We start from the raw sequence: 17,936 nt of genomic DNA on the forward strand, positions 1-17,936 counted from the left end.
CAGAGCTTTTCTCCTTTTTTAATCAATGACCACCTCATCCAGCTTTGGAAATCTGGACAAAGAGGAGGCTGAGAAGAGGCCTGGTTCAGTGTCTGAGGGTCTCTGAGTGAGTCTGCATCAGCAGGTGGGCCCCAAGTGGGCCTGTCCATGGGTCGGGCACAGCAGTTTCCTGAGTTAGAGAGCCTGCCCCACCCTCAGGGCAGCACCCCAGTCCAAAAAAAAAAAAAGAATCAAGGCCCTCCAGGCTTCAGCTGTTTTCAAGGCCCTCAGGACAGTCAATAAATACGTTAGATTCTGAGTCAGGCCTGGGAGGAGGGAGTATGCAAAGGGCAGGATGGGCTGCTCAGGGATTCCAGTGATTCCCAGGTACTCTCCTGCCCTTTCCCGACAAGGAAGTAAATAAATAGACCTCCAACTCAGGAACAGGGGTGTTGGAGCAGAGGAACCCCCCCCTGGGAGTTAGTAATTAAGTCTCATGTTAAAAACAAACCAGACCCAGCCCCTGCCAGTGTCTACAAAATCCTACAGGATTGGGTAAAGGGCTAGCCTGCCTGGGGGTACACAGTACCCAGCCCTGCAGGTTCCTGGAGGAGGTCTCATGTCTGTTCTGCAGCTCCTGGGCCTCCCTCCTCCTTTGGGGGTGACTCCAAGAAAATTGGGGTGATTGATGGTGGCTTCTTCATCCTGAGAAGAGAATAGGAATATGGACAGGGAAGCGGTCATTAGCTACATCCCCTAATCCCATGAGTCTTCCATTTCCCAGGACAGGATAGGGTCACTCACGAGTACGGGGAGGCTGGGACCCCCACCACCAGGAAGTGGTTCTTCTTCCGAAACAGTCTCCACAGGCCCCGGTGGTTGCCACGCACATCCAGGTCCCAGATTCGGAGGCACTGGGGGTGGGGGAGGGGTGCCGGCAAAGGCATAGGTCAGAGAGCTATGGCGAGGGCCCAGCACCACCCCCCTCAGCAGCCTTCTCAGTTTGCAAGAGACAGCATCTTCAAGACTATGGATTTGTGAAGGGGGTTAGAAGAGAAGGTTCTGAAGTAGAAGAGTCCAGAAAGGCTCCCTGTATCTTGGGGAGGGGTATTCCTGGGGGAGGTGTGGTATTGGAGCACCTTGGCAAGCTGAGTCCAGGTGGTGAAGTCATCGTCCTTCTCCATCCGGATAAAGGCCACATAGGTGTGGCCCTCTGTGTCTGGCAGGAAAGAGTCTTCACAAGGGTTCTTGCTGTGGTCCAGAACCTCCGCTTCGCTGCAGCAGGGGGCGTGGGAGAAAGGCCAAGACAAGGCCCACCTCGTGACTGTGTCACACAGGCCCTGTGCTTTTAATGCTCTACTGTGGCTATCTTGAACTTCTTAATAATTTTTGAACAAGGGACCCTGGTTTTCATTTTGCATTGGGCTCCACAAACTCTGGGGCCAAGACTCCCAGTATTTGACATCTCCTCACTCCCTGACACATACTCTCACTGCCCTCAGCCATACCTGAGCAGCCTGTGAACTTCCACTTCGTAAGCGTCCTTCTTCAGACTGAAGGAGAGGGAGAACTGAGTTGGGGGTGGGGGAATCAGTCCAGGGGAGGGGTAACCCCTCAAGGGATCACACAGGGGTTGGGGGCAACAGGGCTGGGGTAAATACACAAGCCCCAGGGTAGAAAGGGCCTGTCAAGTACTGGTTATCAAGGCTCCTAGATCTTCCCTTTGCTGTCCGCAGCCTCTACCTGTCCACGTTCCTGAGCTGGACACCTGGAACCGTGTTGAACTTGTGCTTCTTGAAGTAGGCCTCCTGGAATGGATGTGAAGGTAAAAAGCAGGGCCTTACCCTGGCTGGCCTACACCTGCCTGCAGACCCACCACATATCCACAAGACCCATGAATGAAGTCCTGGACTTATAAAAGCCTCTCTAATTTCCTCGTCTTCCCCATCCTCTTAGCACTTTTCTGCTAGCTTTAATCTGGCTCCACCGTTGCCAGAGAGCTCACACTGGCCTCTCATGCTACTGGCCCCTGAGCTAGTCCTTGCCTCCAGTGGTTGTCCCTGGGCCTGCTGCTCTTGGGCCACAGAAGCTGGGAATGAGGCCTGCAAAGCGACAGGTTGGACAGGGAGGGAGGGAACTTTATGACTAAGGAGCTGAGGGTGAGGGAAATGAGGTCACTCCCTGTTCCTCTCAGAGATGAGTGGGGGTCTTATAGTAACCAGCCTCTGAAGGCCCTCCTGGCTTCTAGGAGGTTCCAAACTAGAAGCTGTCCATTCCTTCACACTGGGTTTTCTCAAGGTCTCCCTGGCTATAACTGGGGAGTGGCCCTTTGGACACAGCCATGAAGGGGTGGGGACTGGAGCCCTCCCTGTTCACTTCAGGCTGAGGCTTTAGCCTCAGCACTTATAAGGACAGGAGTGAGCACAATTTGCAGGGCTGGACAAGTGCGTGGCAGCAGAAATACCCTCCCCACACCCACAGTCTAGTGCTAAGAATAGCAATAATAAAAATACCAGCTGACCCTTATATAATGTTTACAGTCCAAAGCATATTACGCATACTAACTTCTTTAAGCCTCACAACCCTATGAGGTAAGTGGTAATTTCATCCTCCTTTCTCAAATAAAGAAACTAATGCAAAAGGCAGTTACTAATAATTTCCCAAGGCTAACTGGCTAGTAAGTGGCAGAGCTGTTGCTCCGGCCTATGTTCTTGCCCCATCTACCACACTGTACCCCCCGCCCCAACACCCCTGCCTCCCACTCACATGGAAGTAGCCATTCATGTTGAGGCCAACGATGCCGAAGTGGTAGGATCGGGACACGTCAGGGATAATGCACTCTCGGCCTCGGCGTTGTTCTGGCATCCGCATCCACATGTCCCAGTCCCAGAGCTGGCAGCGTGGAAGACACTGAGAGTTAAGAGGTTCGAGCTGGCAGGGGATTCCAGCCCCCTCACCCTCCCCTGCCAGGGCACCTTTTCTGGTGTGGGCCACTTGGGCTCAAGTTCTTCCTTGTACAAGGACTTCCTGAGCACCCAGCCCAGCCCAGGCATGGTCTCCACACGGTACAGCAGTGCTGGGTCCTCCGCCGTGTGCTCATAGCCCTGTGGACAGGCGGCCATGAGAGGACGTGTTAGCTTGGGGCCTCTACCCATCCCTCAGCTGACCCCTGGCCGCTCAGCCTACCTGGTCATTCCAGGCAGAGATACAGTACAAGCTGTCGTCCTCCTCCAGCAGGTGGATGGATTGGCTCAGGAAACTGAGAGGCAGGGTCCAGGGGTTCAGAGAGGGGCAAGGACAAACCCAGTCACACAGTGATGCTGGAAGAGCTGGAGATGGGACTCAGGAGTCATGCCTCCTTCCACCTTCCCCTCAAACCCCATTCATCCCTTCTGTTTCCATTCATCCTTTCTGCTCTCTCCTCCCGCCCCAACACTGGCCAGCCTACCTTTGCTCAGGCATTTCCCCCCCACTTTGGAGACTGCTTCCTCCAGAAAGCTTTCTAAGAGCCCCAACTGGAGTGGGGGGCTTCCTCCCTGGAGACCCAGTCAAGCAAAGAGGCCCCATGCAGCTTGAAGCTGCATGGAGGAGCACCCCTCTCACCTGAAAAAATCCACAGCAATGTCCAGGTCCTCTTCCAGAACCACAGCAAACTTGGCTTCCTAAAGGGGGCAGGGGACAACATGAGCCCTAGGGGGCTTTCTCATCCTTTGTCTCTCCACCTCCATCCCACTTCTCAGACCACACTGCCCCCATTTTTCATATTAGGAGAATAAGGCCCAGAGAGAGGAAGAGCTTGCTTTATAGTAAGACCAGACTTATGCTCACTTTCCCCCTCTAGGTCCAAGAGTTTTGTCCTTACTACTCACCGGAAACAGGTTGAACGTGGCAGTGAGGCTGGCCTTGTAGTGCTGGGTGGGGAGTAGGAATAGGGCACATGAGCTTTGGGGTGGACAGTGGGGCCAGGTGTCCGCCCCTTCCATCCTTGCCCAGGTGGTACCTGAGACACACGGGCGTTCTTGATGCTGATGGGAGTGTGCTGGATGCCCCTCAGACCAAACAGCGCCACCACATCCATCGGCTCCTAAGGGGCACGGCCATCATGTGAGCCCCCCACCTCAACTCCACCCCCTGCCCACCTCTGCAGGTTCTGTCTCATCAAGCCCTGCATGTTTCACAGCCCTTGCCTGGGCTGTCTCCCCTGCCAGGCCTCTGTGATCATTGCTACTCAGTACCCGCAACCCTGCACTCTGCTCTGCCCAAAGCCCCCAAGCCCCACTCACCTCATAGTAGCCATCGATGAAAACTGTTATCATCTGGGGAGTCACCCCCTGGGCTGAGAGTAGAGAGCGCAGCATCCTGGGGAGCCCAGGGATGGATTAGACCTCTTTGTACCCGCAAATCAGGACTCCTCTGTACTTACAGATGGGCCCCAACTCCCCATGTTCACCCACATTGGTGAATGGACCCAGAATCTGTTGCCTTTCCACCCATCTCAAGCATTCTTGCTGCAGGTACATGAGCCTGGGGTTCCCACCACTAGCAACCTCCTGTTCAGTGCTAGATACAGCCCACTCCCGGGCTCACCTGTACAGGTAATTGGGCCGGTTCCCCGCAATGACAGCCACAGGCACGTTGAAGACCTTGTTGTCTGGGAGCTGAGGGAGAAAGAGTGTTCAGCTCTTGCCTTGTTTTCTCTTCAGACTGGGATTCCCCACCTGGGGAAGAGTCTTGAGGGAGAGGGGGACTCAAGGGAAAAGGCAGAGGGCTTCCCTGTCTTGGCCCCTCCACATACTCAGCTCAACTCCATCTCTAGGCCTTTGCTCACATGGTCTGCTCCTTCCCCCCAACCAGGATCCCCCATCTTTCAGAGCCCAGTATAAATCAGCTCCTGGTTCCCTCCCAGGCTGGGGCAGGAAAAGCCCAACCTGGACCTTTCCTGGGGCTCTTGCCAAGCTGGGGAAGAGTCCGGGGCTTACTGCCTAAAGCTCCACTTACCGGGTCAGGGCTGAACTCGATGGGTGTGGGGTCCTTGCAGCTGCACACGCTCCCGTAGCCCTCAACTTTGCTGCAGAAGCGGCGGCGGCGACGGTTCAGCTCTGTGTCTGCCCAGTGGCACTCTGCCTCTGAGGCGGGGGGGAAGATGAGGTCAACAGGATGGGAGAATGAGGCCAGTGTGGTCTGGAGAACACCAGACACTCAGTCGAGAATGCAGCCCTGTAAAGAGAACCCAAATGCCCACCCCCAGCCCAGGCACTGCCCTGGAGCCCAGCCCCCACTGACCCCACCTTCAGCTGAGCTCAGTGGCACATCTGTCTTCAGCAGAACTGGATCCCCCCACGAGGAGAGGGCAGGTGACTTAGAATGTTTCTCCCCAAGCACAGGACCTGGCAGGGGGCAGAAATGAGGGGCAATGGGGGCCCTAGATCCAGGCTCTAGTTCTGGATCTTCTTCCCATCTCCTGGCCCAGCTTCATCTAGCCTACCACCACCAGCTCCGATTGGACCCTTATCCCACCCCATCTCCTGGAGTTTTGCTCCTCCCAGGCCCTGAATACTACAGGGTGGATGCCTATGGTGCCGGCACCTCCTTTTCGTCCCACGAAGGCCCAGGTGTCCCTCCAGCCCAGGGCAGGGCCAGCCTGGCTGCCTAGGCTCCTCAGTAGAGCCTTAGCGGTGTCCTTGAGGTGGAAGGAGCCCTCGTCCTAGGAGACCAGAGAAGGTGATCAACCTGACTGGCACAGCTCCAGGAGATCTGGCCTCAGGGAATACTAACTACAGGTCAAGCACCATGTAAAATCTTTTACTTAAATCAGCTCATTGAATTATCACATCCCAGAAAACTGAAGGCTTAGATTCTGAGACTCACCCAAGGTCACCAGGCTAATCAGTCATTACCATGGTCCCACACAGTACCCACCTCTGTCCCCTGCCACCTCCCTGCCCTCTCCCTATTACCCTTCTCCCCTCCCCCATCCTGCTCCAGCTCCACTGGCAGCCTTGTTCTGCAAGCATGCCAAGCACCTTTCCAATTAGGGGTCTTTGTGCTTGCCTTTCCATCTAGAACGCTCTTTCTCCAGATATTCACAGGCCTCACTCCTCACTTCTTCCAGCTTTCTGTGCACAGGTCATTTCCTTACAGGGGCCTTCCCTTTCTAAAACACACTCCATCACCCTGTCTCCCTTGCTTAATTTTCTTCTCTATATAAGTTATCATTTCCTGACATTATAGATTTATCTGGCTGCTGTCTGTTGATCTGTGGGTATAAACTCCATAAGGGTAGGGACTCTGTCGTGCTTTCCACTGACAAGGCTAGGATTGGAACCTGGTCACCTTCCTCCAGAGGCTTTTGCCACTCTGCCATATTAGAGGCACGAATCCAGGGCCACAAGCAGAGTTGAATTGGGGGCATTGGGAATGGGGCCAAGGCCGAGTCACTGACCTTGACAGTGCAGATGAGCACTCGGCCAGGTGCCACCATGTTGAGGAACAGCACCATGGCCTCATCCTCATGAGGTGAATAGGTGTCAAACACTCGCTTTGCCATCACATGGCCCTGGCAGGAGACACACCTCTTGTGAGTTACTGTCACCAGCAAGGAGGGCTTAGCTATGGCCCTCTAGGTCCCCTACCCTTAGAACCTCACCGTGGCCTGGTTGAGGACGATGACATGGATGCCCCGGCCCTGCTCCTGGGCCTCATCCTCCAGCACCTGCAGAGCAGTGGAGACAAGGACAAACTCTTCATTCTGGCATTTGAGGCCTCCCTGTCTCATGGGCACTGACAGAAACAGCTGCATGAAACAAAAACTCCCCTCCTTCCTCTGTCTCTGGCCACACAGTTCTCTTCAAACCCAGCTTGAAGGCCACCTCTTCAGGAAGTCTCCATAGTTCTCCCATGAAAAGAGATCCCATCTTTCTACAATCTGCCCCCGCTGTCATGACTTTTAGAGCCCTTGACTATCTCTGCATCATGCTGGAGCTATCACAGTTTATCTGACTGAACCCCTCAAAGTAGAGGCCAGGTCTGGTTACCTCTGGATTCCCAGTGTCCAGGCCAAGGCCAAGATCAAAGAAGGCAGCACGAAGTAGTTACAAAATAAATAAATCAATAAAGTAACTGCCTACTGACATTAATTATCACTTTTGATAATACCCGCTACATATATTTCACATACTTTACACTAGGCACCAGCCCACTCACCGTGGTGCCGTCCACTGCCACATACACTTTGCTGCGGCTTGAGTATACCTCCACATCCAGGACACGTCGGGGACCACTGCCTCTGCGCCGTGGGGGCTCCAGTCGGCCCAGGGCCTCATCTGTGGGGGTGTGACAGGTCTTGGAGATGGTCCCTCCAGCAAAATCTGGGATCTGCCTGCCATTTCAGCCTTAAGATCCCAGGGGACCTTCCTCCACCACCAATCCCAGCCTCAGTCTGGCCCTACCATAGTCTTGTTCTGGCTCCAGGTCTTCACTGGCCTCGCTGATAGCTCGTCGTGTGTCCAGGATCAACTTGATGTTGACAATAACGGTCACCAATAGGAAAAGCACGGCTCCTGTCTGAGGTGAGGGGCGGGGATGATAAAGAGGGGTACCCCCTCCAGATCACTGAGGGTCTTCCTGAAATGAGGGCTCTGGCTAAAGCGATGACACAGGGAGAACCTGGGTTTGCCTTTCCTCTCTCTGTATGACCAGTTCTACTCCCCCAGACCAGGGTCCAGTTTCATGACCACCTCCTTCAGAGGCCCTTCCCTTCCATCAGTGAGTTCCCTACCCAGAACTCCTGTATTCTTCCATTGGAGGCCTTGAGTTCCTTGGTCCCCTCCACAATTAGTTCCTAGAGATGGAGCCAGTCCCAGAGAACCACACAGGGAATTGGAAGACCTGGGTCCTAGCCCTGTCTGACAGGTGCGTGCCCTGGGCAAAGCCTTTCTGATCCAACTTCAGCTTTGTCAGAAGCCTAAGAGATTGTACTTGGGTTCTGATTCCAGAACTCTGGGCCTGAACCACTACCTGGTAGGGACAGGAGACAAAGAGGTTTCCCCTCTAGAAAGCTGCTGCCTTTTTTTGGGGTGGGGCCAGCCAAGGTAGGTCCCATGCTCATAGTCTAGGCTGGGGGCAAAGCTGAGAGGGAGCCCCTGGGAGTTTGGGGACACCTCTATACCTGACAGAACCTCCGCAGGGCCCGCTGGTTGGTCAGTTTATACTTCCAGGTAAGATACCAGCTCCGCTTTTTTCGCGCCCCAAAGGGCTTGATGAGGGGGCTGGGCTTCCAGTCGTCCATGTCGTATTGAGGGGGTCACCACTGTCCTGGCCAACCCATGCCTGCAGCAATCTGAGGAGACCAGAGGGTCACATGGGGTAAGGTGTTCTTCCCACAGTCTTTTGTTTTCTTGGGGAGATGAGGGAGGACCTCCCAGTAATTATTCCCTGCAGGCGTCCATGCTCTGTGACCCAGGGAAAGTAGTTCAACTACTCTGGAAAGGAAACCTTCAAAGCGGTCAGAACACCTGGGAACTCCCCTGGGGCTGGGGAAACTGACAGGACTGCTTACGGTCCCAGAGGTGGAGGCCAAATAATCGGCTCTCAGGCTCATTAGTCCCTAAAAGAACGAAGCCCCAGGCCTTCCTAGTGCAGGGGTGAGCAAAGGGCAGCGAACCCCCAACACCACCATTCTCTATCCGCTTCGGCCCTCGCCCCCTCCGATCTGGCCTTGCTTTCTTTCTCCCGGGGCTCGGGGCCGCCCGAGCAGTCGGGGGATCCGCCCGGGCCACGCCATCCCTCCTGGACCCCCGTCCAGAGACACTCACATCTCAAGGAGCCCGGGCCCCGTTCGGGCCCCACTCGGGCCCGCACAGCTCGGCCCGGCGCGCCGCGGCCTCCGCCTCCTCCATGCCGCTCGCGGCCCCGCCCCGGCCCGGCCCGGCCGGCCCGCCTCCCCGCTTCCGCCGCCGCAGCCGCCGCGGGGTGAGAGGGCGGCGGGCGGCGCTTAGGGCGGCGGCCAGCGTCTGCTGCCCGCGAGTCCTGCTAGTGCTCGGTCTCTCGGCTGCTTTGCAGCCGGCTGGCCGGGTGGGCGGCTGGGGGGCAGCCGCTTCCCGGCCCCGACTACTGCGTGATGGCAAACCCGATTCGGGTCGGAGTCCTAGAGCCTTGGACTAGACCGCGATGCGCGCCAGGGTCAGAAGGGCGACAGGCCTGGAACATAGACACCCACCTCCCTTTGCTTGGGCGAGGCTGCACCTAGGTCTAGTGTATGCGAGGCCATTGAAGACTACGGGGAATTAAAACCTGGTTATACCACTCCAGTACTCTTGCCTAGAAAATCCCATGGACGGAGGAGCATGGTAGGCTGCAGTCCATGGGGTCGCTACGAGTCAGACATGACTAAGCGACTTCACTTTCAGTTTTCACTTTCACACATTGAAGAAGGAAACGGCAACCCACTCCAGTGTTCTTGCCTGGAGAATCCCAGGGACGGGGGAGCCTGGTGGGCTGCCGTCTATGGGGTCACACAGAGTCGGACACGACTGAAGTGACTTAGCAGCAGCAGCAGCAGCATACCACTCTCCTAGACCTTGGGCAGGTCATTTCACGTCTCAGTATAGGTTCCCTTCTCTGTGAAATGAGGATACCCTTACATGATGCTTACTGCATGGCAGTCACTGTTTTAAGTACCGCACTATATTAACTCATCTAATTACACAACAACTCCAAGAGGTAGGAACTATTACTATCCCAATCCTAGACACAAAGAAAACGAAGCTCAATATCACGAAGTTGGTAGAGTTAGAATTCAAACCCAGGCAATCTGGTTCCAGATTCCTCTTAACCCCTCACTATAGTGATAATGCTGCTGCTGCTGCTAAGTCACTTCAGTCATGTCCGACTCGGTGTGACCCCATAGACGGAAGCCCACCAGGCTCCCCCTTCCCTGGGATTCTCCAGGCAAGAACACTGGAGTGGGTCGCCATTTCCTTCTCCAATAGCGATAATAATAACACTTAATAAAGTTCAGCAGGTGCGAAGCATTTAGCTTAACACAGTGGTTCTCAAACTTTAGTTTGCATTGGAATCACTTGGAGGGGTTATTAAAACAGATTGCTGTGCCCCATTCTTAGAATTTTTGACTTAGGAGTCTGGAGGGCAAAGCAGAATACTTCATTTCTAAAAAGTTTCTAGGGGATGGTGATGCTTATTTGAAATGAGTGGGTGGCCATGGCACGGTTTTAGGCAGGAAGCAGTATAATCCAATTCAGGAGAAAATTTACTGTTCTGTGGACAGTGGATTAAAAGGACACAGAGGAAGCCAAAGATAGACTAGATTTTTTTTGAGCTCTCCATATTCCATCTGCTTCTTAAAATGGTGAGATGGTACCCTCAAAATGTTAACAGGGCTTGTCTTAGTAGTTGAGGCAATCAGTGACTTCTAATAAGTAAGTATGTGTTGCTGCTGCTGCTAAGTCACTTCAGTCGTGTCTGACTCTGTGTGACCCCATAGACGGAAGCCCACCAGGCTCCCTCGTCCCTGGGATTCTCCAGGCAAGAACACTGGAGTGGGTTGCCATTTCCTTCTCCAATGTGTGAAAGTGAAAAGTGAAAGTGAAGTCGCTCAGTCGTGTCCAACCCTTAGCGACCCCAGGGACTGCAGCCTACCAGGCTCCTCCATCCATGGGATTTTCTAGGCAAGAGTACTGGAGTGGCTTGCCATTGCCTTCTCCGAAGTATGTGTTAGAACAGAATAAATCCCAACATATTTTAAAAAGGTGTCCCTCGGGGTTCCCACCACCACCACCACCCCCTGCCCCCGCCCCTCTTCTCTCCTCAAACTCACTCTTCATAGAAGATCTCATTCACTCTCATGAGCTCTCTGACCATCTAGATTTCTAAACTCATTTCTGCAGACTTTCTCCTGAGCTCTAGGCAGACCCGTGTTCAACTACTGTGTGAACATTCTCATAGGCAACTCCAGTTCAACATGACTCCTGCAAGAACCATCTCTCCTCAATCCCAATCTTCTTGGGTTCCCTTCCTTGGTGAATAGCATCAGGTCAAACAGCTGGGAATCACCCTCAATTCACTGTCTCTCTCCAGCAATTAGGCCAGGTCTGTTTGCTCACCATTATATTCTTTGTACCACATACCATGGCTAGAACATAGGAGATTCTCCATAATATTTTTTTAAATCATTTGCTTTCTGCACAAATACTTATTGAATGACAGTATAGATAAATGAATGTTACTAGTTATCAAGTCTTATCCATCATACACTCTAAAGATTCCTCCTCCATTCAGGTCTAATTCTTTTCCAACTTCACAACCAGTCCCTGTCCAGGACATTTTAGTTTCTTGCCTTCTACCTTGTCTCCTTGACTTCAGATATTCACCCCTTTAATTCTCCTTGCAAAATCCAGAGTATTTTTTCAAAAAGGCAAATCTATTTTGTCTGTCTCTGATTTAAAACCCTTTCATGGATCAAGGCATATTAAAGAAAAGTATGTTACTTAAAGTTACAAAGGTAACAAGCTAAAAAAAATGATAGAAATGTATAGAGTCAGTGGAAGGAGGGAAGTATAGAATGTGCAGTAAATCTTATGTATCATAATGGGAAGTCAGTAGACAATGTTTAAAATCAGGAGATGGTGAAAAAAGCCTATTGTGGAGCTATGAGTATAAACACCAGGAAAAAATAGCTAAAAGTGGTTGTCTCTGGGAAGTGGAACTAGATGTGGGAAAGGATAGATCAGGGTAACTATCTTTTCATAATAAACCTTCCTGATGCCATGGACTAGAATTACTTGGATTAAAAACCAAAATCAAGCCAGAGCATAAAAAGTTTTTTTATGGATCCTCATTGCCCATAGAATAAAATCCAAGCATCTTAGAACCATCTTTTATAACCTTGTTACTCAAAATGTGGTCCCTGGACCAGCCACATGGCCATCAGCAGGGAGCTTGTTAAAAATGCAGAATCTCTGGCCCCACCCTAGATTTACAGAATCATAATCTGCATTTTAACAAGATTCGCAGATAACCCATATATGTACAGTCAAGTATAAGAAGCATCAGCTTCAATATTGGTTTCTCCTCACTGGCCAGAAGAACTTGACTTCCTCTCCTTTAGTCTAAATTTAGTGGCTACACTGGGTGTGTGTGTGTATACCAGTGCCTAGTTAAATTCCAACCACTGTTTTAGACCCATATCCTCTACTCCAGGGGCTTCCTTGGTGGCTCAGACGGTAAAGAATCTACTCCAAGAAGGCTTCCAAAACCCTCTGTAGCTCTGTTAGCACTCTTCCTTAAAATCCCACTTCCCTAACTGTGGGTGCTTAACCTTCCTTCAGCAAACATTCATTGGGCGCCTGCTGAGTGCCTGGCTGGACTCAGAGCTACAGTCGGGAGAAGGCGCTGAGTTTCCTTCAGGTGCATACTCAGCATCACCCAGCCTCACCCATTCCGGAGCCAGAGGTGTATGCGCAGCACCAGAAGATCTACACTCACACACACACATACCGAGCTCTGCGCGGCTTTTCTGAGTGTTACGGCGCCCTCCTCCCTCCGCGATAGAGTGCGGGCGGGGACCCACCGGTTCCGCCCGGCACTAGCAGCCGAAAAAGGAGGACCCCCCCCCCCGCGGGAGCGGGATCCCGGCGTCCGATCGCCCAACCCCGTTCAGGCTTAGGCCCGCATGGAGGGGACTGCGGAGTCCCAGACGCCTGACCTGCGAGACGTGGAGGGCAAGGTGGGCAGGAAGACCCCTGAAGGGCTGCTCCGCGGGCTGCGAGGCGAGTGGGAGCCGGGAACCTCTGGCGCTCTGCTGCTCTCAGGGGCGCCTAGCACGGGCCACAGCCTGGGTGACAAGATCATGGCGCTGAGGATGGAGCTGGTGAGTGTGGGCTGCACGGGCCAGGGGGACGGAGTCTCTAGCGTGGGGCCGGAAGGGATGGACTCGCGTACCCAGAGTTGGGCTGGGGAGGAGAGAGTTAAAACCACTTGCCTAACTCCTCAGGATTCCTACCAGATCAATCTTTAATCCTTGGGGTCCATTAATTGGCTTCCCCATGAAGGGTGAGTGGAGTGTTGACTCCGGGTGGGAGGTGCAGGATTTGGTAAGTTTTTTTTTTTTTTGCCAAATAATTGGGAGGGGAGAGGTAGGGTTGGGAAGCCCTGAGAACCTAGGACAGCACAAATCTAGCTCCTCCTTTCCCCCTAGCCACCATTACAGGGCAACAGTTTTTTTCTCCTCCTCCAAACTGGGCCCGGGGTTTGTTCCTCTGTGGCTCCAGTACCCACCCCAACACTCTGCACAGAAGAAATTCGGGTGAAAACTGCCTGGACTAGGGCCACTAAAAACATCCTCTTTCCCCAGCATCCCCCACACCCATGAACAATATTTGAAAGTTCCTAGGAGCTTAGCAGACACAGAGCAGCAGCACCAGCATGTTGGCTCACCCCCTCAGACCCTGTCTCCTTCCTGCCAGCCCCCAAGTACACCAGAGATTTGCATCTCACCTGCACTTCCTTGGGGAGAAGAGGAGGAAACCCGCACCCAGCCCCTTCCCTGTTGCTGCTGCTCTAGATTCAGAGCCAAAAGGGCAGTTAGGGGCCACCCAGGCTCCCTAGGGCCCTGGTTCCGGTGAAGGGGGTGATCTACACCTGCCACCACCTTGCAACCAATTCTAGGGAACTGAGGAATTGCCAGCTACTTTCTGGCCTAGAACCAGGAGCCCACAGTGAGTGTGTCAGCTAACAGGTCTTCCTGGAGTCCCACTGTGCCCAGTTCTGTGCCATGCTCAGGTAGGTGTGTGTGTGTGTGTGTGTGTGTGAGGTCTTGGGGCTTCATGAAAGGATGGGAGGAGACTTTTGTGGGCAAAGCAGTCAGGGAAGGTTCCCTGGGGGAAGGATTTGAATGCCATGTGTGCATTTGGCCTTGAAGATTGGAAGCTATTGCCAGATTCTCCCCGGTAGGGCTGTAACTGTGCCCACCTAAGGGAGGGGTCTGGCTTTGCCTCACTGTACAAACTTTAGCTCAGGGCAGAGAAAGAGCTAACTTAGAATATCTTGCTTTGGAAACTAACTTTCACGAAGTGCATGTGCCAGGAATCAGGCTGAACATTTTATAAGATAGTCTCCTAGTTCTCACGGAAACTTATTAGGTAAGGGATATTTTATAGATGAAGAAACTGAGGCACAGAGAGGCTAAGTAGCTGCCCAAAGTCAGACAAAAAGTAAAAAGTATAGCCAAGTTTTGAATTCAAATGATTCGCCTGCACTTTACATTTTCAGTATTGAGACCTGCTTTGTGCCAGATGCATTAAATGTCTTTTATGTCACTGGAGGGAGAAAAGCAGTTATCGTTTTCCCATCTCACAGAGGAAACAGGCTTGCAGGTGCTGAGGGGCTTGCCTGAGCTCGCACGGGGAGGAGCCATGGCTGGTCTCTCTGGCTTTAACTCTTTCCTGTCTTTGGTGGAGATTGCGTGTGTGCTAACTTCAGTCATGTCTGACTCTTTGCGACCCCATGGACTGTAGCCTTCCAGCCTCCTCTGTCCATGGGATTCTCCAGGCAAGAATACTGGAGTGGGTTGCCATGCCCTCCTCCAGGAGATCTTCCTGACCCAGGGATCTAACCAGGGACTCCTCAGTCTCCTGCATTGCCAGGTGGATTCTTTATCACTGGCACCACCTGGGAAGCCCTGGTGGAGATTACCTATTGTAAACTTTAAAGGATACGTTTCACTTTTGTTTGGGTCTTTCTGCATTCCTGACCCAGCCTGGCCTGAGGCCCAAGGCTACCTATGAAAGACACAAGGGAGGGAGCCTTCTGGTCCTGCTCAGGGAGAGGGTCCCTAAGTGCCCTACTCCATTCCTTTCTGCCTCCTCTGCAAAGGTGCCTTTGGTCTCTTTATGCACTCTGCACTGGGGAGGACAAGGGGTGGGGCATTGGGGGGGTTCCCCTGGTGCCACTTGTGGCAGAACTAGTCCAAGCCCTGTAAGTAGTATCCTCCAACTGCCCCTCACCCAGCTTTCCTGCAGGGAGCAGCCGGCCTGCCCTTGAGGCCAAGGCCATCCCTGCCTCTTGGCCAGTTCCCTCCCCTACTCAAAAGTTGAGTGAACCAGACAGACTCTGGAATCTGTGGGAAGGAAAAACAATGGCAACCTCCCATACTTAATCCTCCCACCCACAGAACTGTTGCTATGGCAACCCACCCCCACAGAACAGTTTGAGAAAAAGCTTTAGGCAGGGAGAGAGAAGGCATGGGTTCAAGTCCTGGCTCTGCTCCTGAATGGTTTTGTGATTTTGAGCAGAGCCCTGACTCTCCTTGGCCTCAGTTTTTCTACTTCTAGAAGGAGAGAAGGGGGGTTAGGGGGAGGGTAACAATAGTCTGGGAATCTCAGTCTCAAATCAGGGAGCTAAGACTCAGATCTCTGGGGTTTTGTGCCTGGACTTGATTTAGATTGAGCCTGTGAGTGAACTGTACTTGTGACCTTAGGGCTGGTCAGAGCGTCTGATGTGTGCTTGTTAAGGGAGGAATGGGAACCTGAATTCCCCTGGGAAGAGAATTGGGTTGGAGTAGCCTCTGATGCTGCATCTTTTCTGCGCTGTTTATCCCCTTTCTGTTTCCAGAGAGATTGGTGTGAAATGAGTGTTTCTTTTTCTGGCAAGAAAGCTTTGCTTCTATTCTGAGCAGTTGTGCTGTCACAGTCAGGGAATCCCACTGTCACAGGACTATAGGATCTGCTGCTCAGATTCATTTCTCACCAGTGTGATAAAACCCAGCCCCCAAACCCTGAGACCAGCAAAGACACCAAAGAAAATAAAGGCCAGAGAATCATAGCACTGAAGCCGACCTACCCAATCCTAGTCTAAGCACCGTAAATGAACTGAGTGGGACCTGCTACTCTCAGGGAGCTCATAGTCTAGGTTAGGGGAGAAACAGACTAGCCACTGTGGCACAGGTGCTGGAACCCACAGAGTACTTCCTGGAAGAGTCTTCACTGTAGACTGACATGGTCAGATCTGTGTTCTGGAAAGACACAACTGAATTGGAGAAGCAAGCTATTTCCTCTGGTTAGAATGACTCTCCATTGCTTTGCCTGGCTAAGACTCACTTGACTTTCAAGTCTCAGCTCCTGTCCTTTATTCTAGGAAGCATTTCCTTACTCCCCTGGTTAGGTTGTGGTCCTCTAGGTACCCACAGCTCTCTGTGCAGCATTTATGTTCCCTGGCATTTCCTGCTCTGAATTTTAAGTGCATGTATCTTTGTCTTTGTCTTATCTACTAGACTGTGAACTCCGAGGGCAAGAAATGGTGTCTTTTCTTGCTTTATCTACAAAATGCCATGCCTATAAAAAACACTCAATAAATACTGCTCCATGACCAAACGGCTTAATTTCATCTTGAAGAAGTATGGGGAAGACTTTCTAGAGGAGGCAGCATTTGAGTTGGGCCTTGAATATAGTCAATGGGAAGTCCAGTTCAAGATGGCACATTAAACACATCATTTACTTCCATTCCCTCTTGAAACTCCACTAAAAGCTAGTAAAGAGCTTATTTTTAAAGCCATGAAGCCATTAGGAAAAGAATAGGAGAGAAGGTGATAGAAATAAAATCTGGAAGCTGAAAGCAGAAGGAAGAGTAGTAACTTAAGTAGACTTGAAAAAAGCTGAATTCCAAGCCAGCAATGAAGAAAGAGAAAAGCAATCCATTTTGCACCTCAAAGGTCTCAGGAGCTATTCTCAGATATTTCTGGAACTGAGAGTGCAAATGGAGCTGAACACAAATAGGTTGATGAATGTCTATCTAAGAATCATACTCTTTAAGATTCCCTTAACAACTGGGCAACTAATTGCCCAGTACTTCTTTATCATCGCAGAAGACTGGAAATGTACATTTTGGAAAGAAGGGAACAGAACTAAGGGAAGAAGGGGAAGGGCAGAAGGCTGGAAGGCAGGAAGAAAGGGAAGGAGGGAAGGATGGAAGGAGGGAGGAAAGAGGAAGGAAGGGAGGAGAAAATAAAGCAGGAGAAGCATTTTTAGTATGAGTAGTTTTAATGCATTTAGTTTGGTCATGGACTAAATGGTTTCACCTTTAATCTATCTGTCCCCAGCATGAAATAATTGAATATAATCTTTTTTATCTGTGTCATTAATAGTCTGTATAGTTTATGGTACTTCAGTTATTTATGTCCAGATCTCCTTAATGAAACTGTAAGCTTCTGTTAAGTAGGGAGAGTTTCTCCATTATCTTTGTGTTCAGTTCAGTTCAGTCGCTTAGTCGTGTCCAACTCTTTGTGACCTCATGGACTGCAGCACACCAGGCCTCCCTGTTCATCACCAACTCCCGGAGTTTACTCAAACTCATGTCCATTGAGTCAGTAATGCCATCCAACCATCTTATCCTCTATCATCCCCTTCTCCTCCCACCTTAAGTCTTTCCCAGCATCAGGGTCTTTTCAAATGAGTCAGTTCTTTGCATCGTGGCCAAAGTATTGGAACTTCGGCTTCAGCATCAGTCCTTCCAATGAACATTCAGGACTGATTTCCTTTAGGATGGACTGGTTGGATCATCTTACAGTCCAAGAAGACTCTCAAGAGTCTTCTCCAACACCACAGTTCAAAACCATCAATTCTTTGGTGCTCAGCTTTCTTTATAATCCAAATCTCACATCTGTACCTGACTACTGGAAAAACCTTAACTTTGACTAGATGGACATTTGTTGGCAAGTAATGTCTCTGCTTTTTAATATGCTGTCTAGGTTGTCTTCGTGTAATTACTAGAAGATCCAGGTGCCCAATAATCATTTGTTTAATTGAATTCAAGTTGGGATATTCTTCCAAAAACACAAATAACTTCAGGTACAAAATTTTCTCTGCTTATGCCATAGTAGATAAGTTAATTATAATAATAGGTATCAGTTCAGTTCAGTCACTCAGTCGTGTCCGACTCTTTGCGAC

At 51.4% G+C, this 17,936-nt stretch overlaps 2 protein-coding genes across 3 annotated transcripts in view; one reads left to right on the forward strand and one right to left on the reverse strand.

The window, feature by feature from the left end:
* On the reverse strand, positions 1 to 12,718 carry POMGNT1 (protein O-linked mannose N-acetylglucosaminyltransferase 1 (beta 1,2-)). 2 transcript variants are annotated; one of them, XM_088835265.1, is made up of 22 exons: positions 12,701 to 12,718; positions 8,147 to 8,317; positions 7,428 to 7,542; positions 7,183 to 7,301; positions 6,626 to 6,691; positions 6,422 to 6,535; positions 5,566 to 5,683; positions 5,268 to 5,366; positions 4,978 to 5,105; positions 4,567 to 4,637; positions 4,263 to 4,338; positions 3,980 to 4,063; positions 3,849 to 3,890; positions 3,583 to 3,641; positions 3,166 to 3,238; positions 2,955 to 3,083; positions 2,746 to 2,871; positions 1,723 to 1,787; positions 1,488 to 1,532; positions 1,119 to 1,254; positions 784 to 893; positions 1 to 684 (listed from the first exon to the last, which is right to left on the reverse strand). In XM_088835265.1, the coding sequence occupies exons 2-22, from the start codon at positions 8,264 to 8,266 to the stop codon at positions 597 to 599; spliced, it is 1,983 nt and encodes a 660-aa protein (XP_088691391.1). In that variant the 5' UTR covers positions 8,267 to 8,317; positions 12,701 to 12,718; the 3' UTR covers positions 1 to 596. The 2 variants fall into 2 exon arrangements, with proteins under 2 accessions (XP_088691391.1, XP_055259165.1); XM_055403190.2 differs by lacking the exon at positions 12,701 to 12,718 and adding an exon at positions 8,793 to 8,911.
* LURAP1 (leucine rich adaptor protein 1) overlaps positions 12,246 to 17,936 on the forward strand; it is an 18,653-nt gene continuing 12,962 nt past the window's right edge. The window contains exon 1 of the mRNA XM_055403189.2: positions 12,246 to 12,865. Coding sequence (XP_055259164.1) covers positions 12,668 to 12,865 — 198 coding nt within the window. The 5' untranslated portion in view covers positions 12,246 to 12,667. The remainder of the gene's footprint in view (positions 12,866 to 17,936) is intronic.

This window comes from Moschus berezovskii, chromosome 4, assembly GCF_049115385.1.
Source record: "Moschus berezovskii isolate FMDL1 chromosome 4, NW_MosBer_1.0, whole genome shotgun sequence".
In the NCBI taxonomy this organism is placed as follows: Eukaryota; Metazoa; Chordata; class Mammalia; order Artiodactyla; family Moschidae; genus Moschus; species Moschus berezovskii.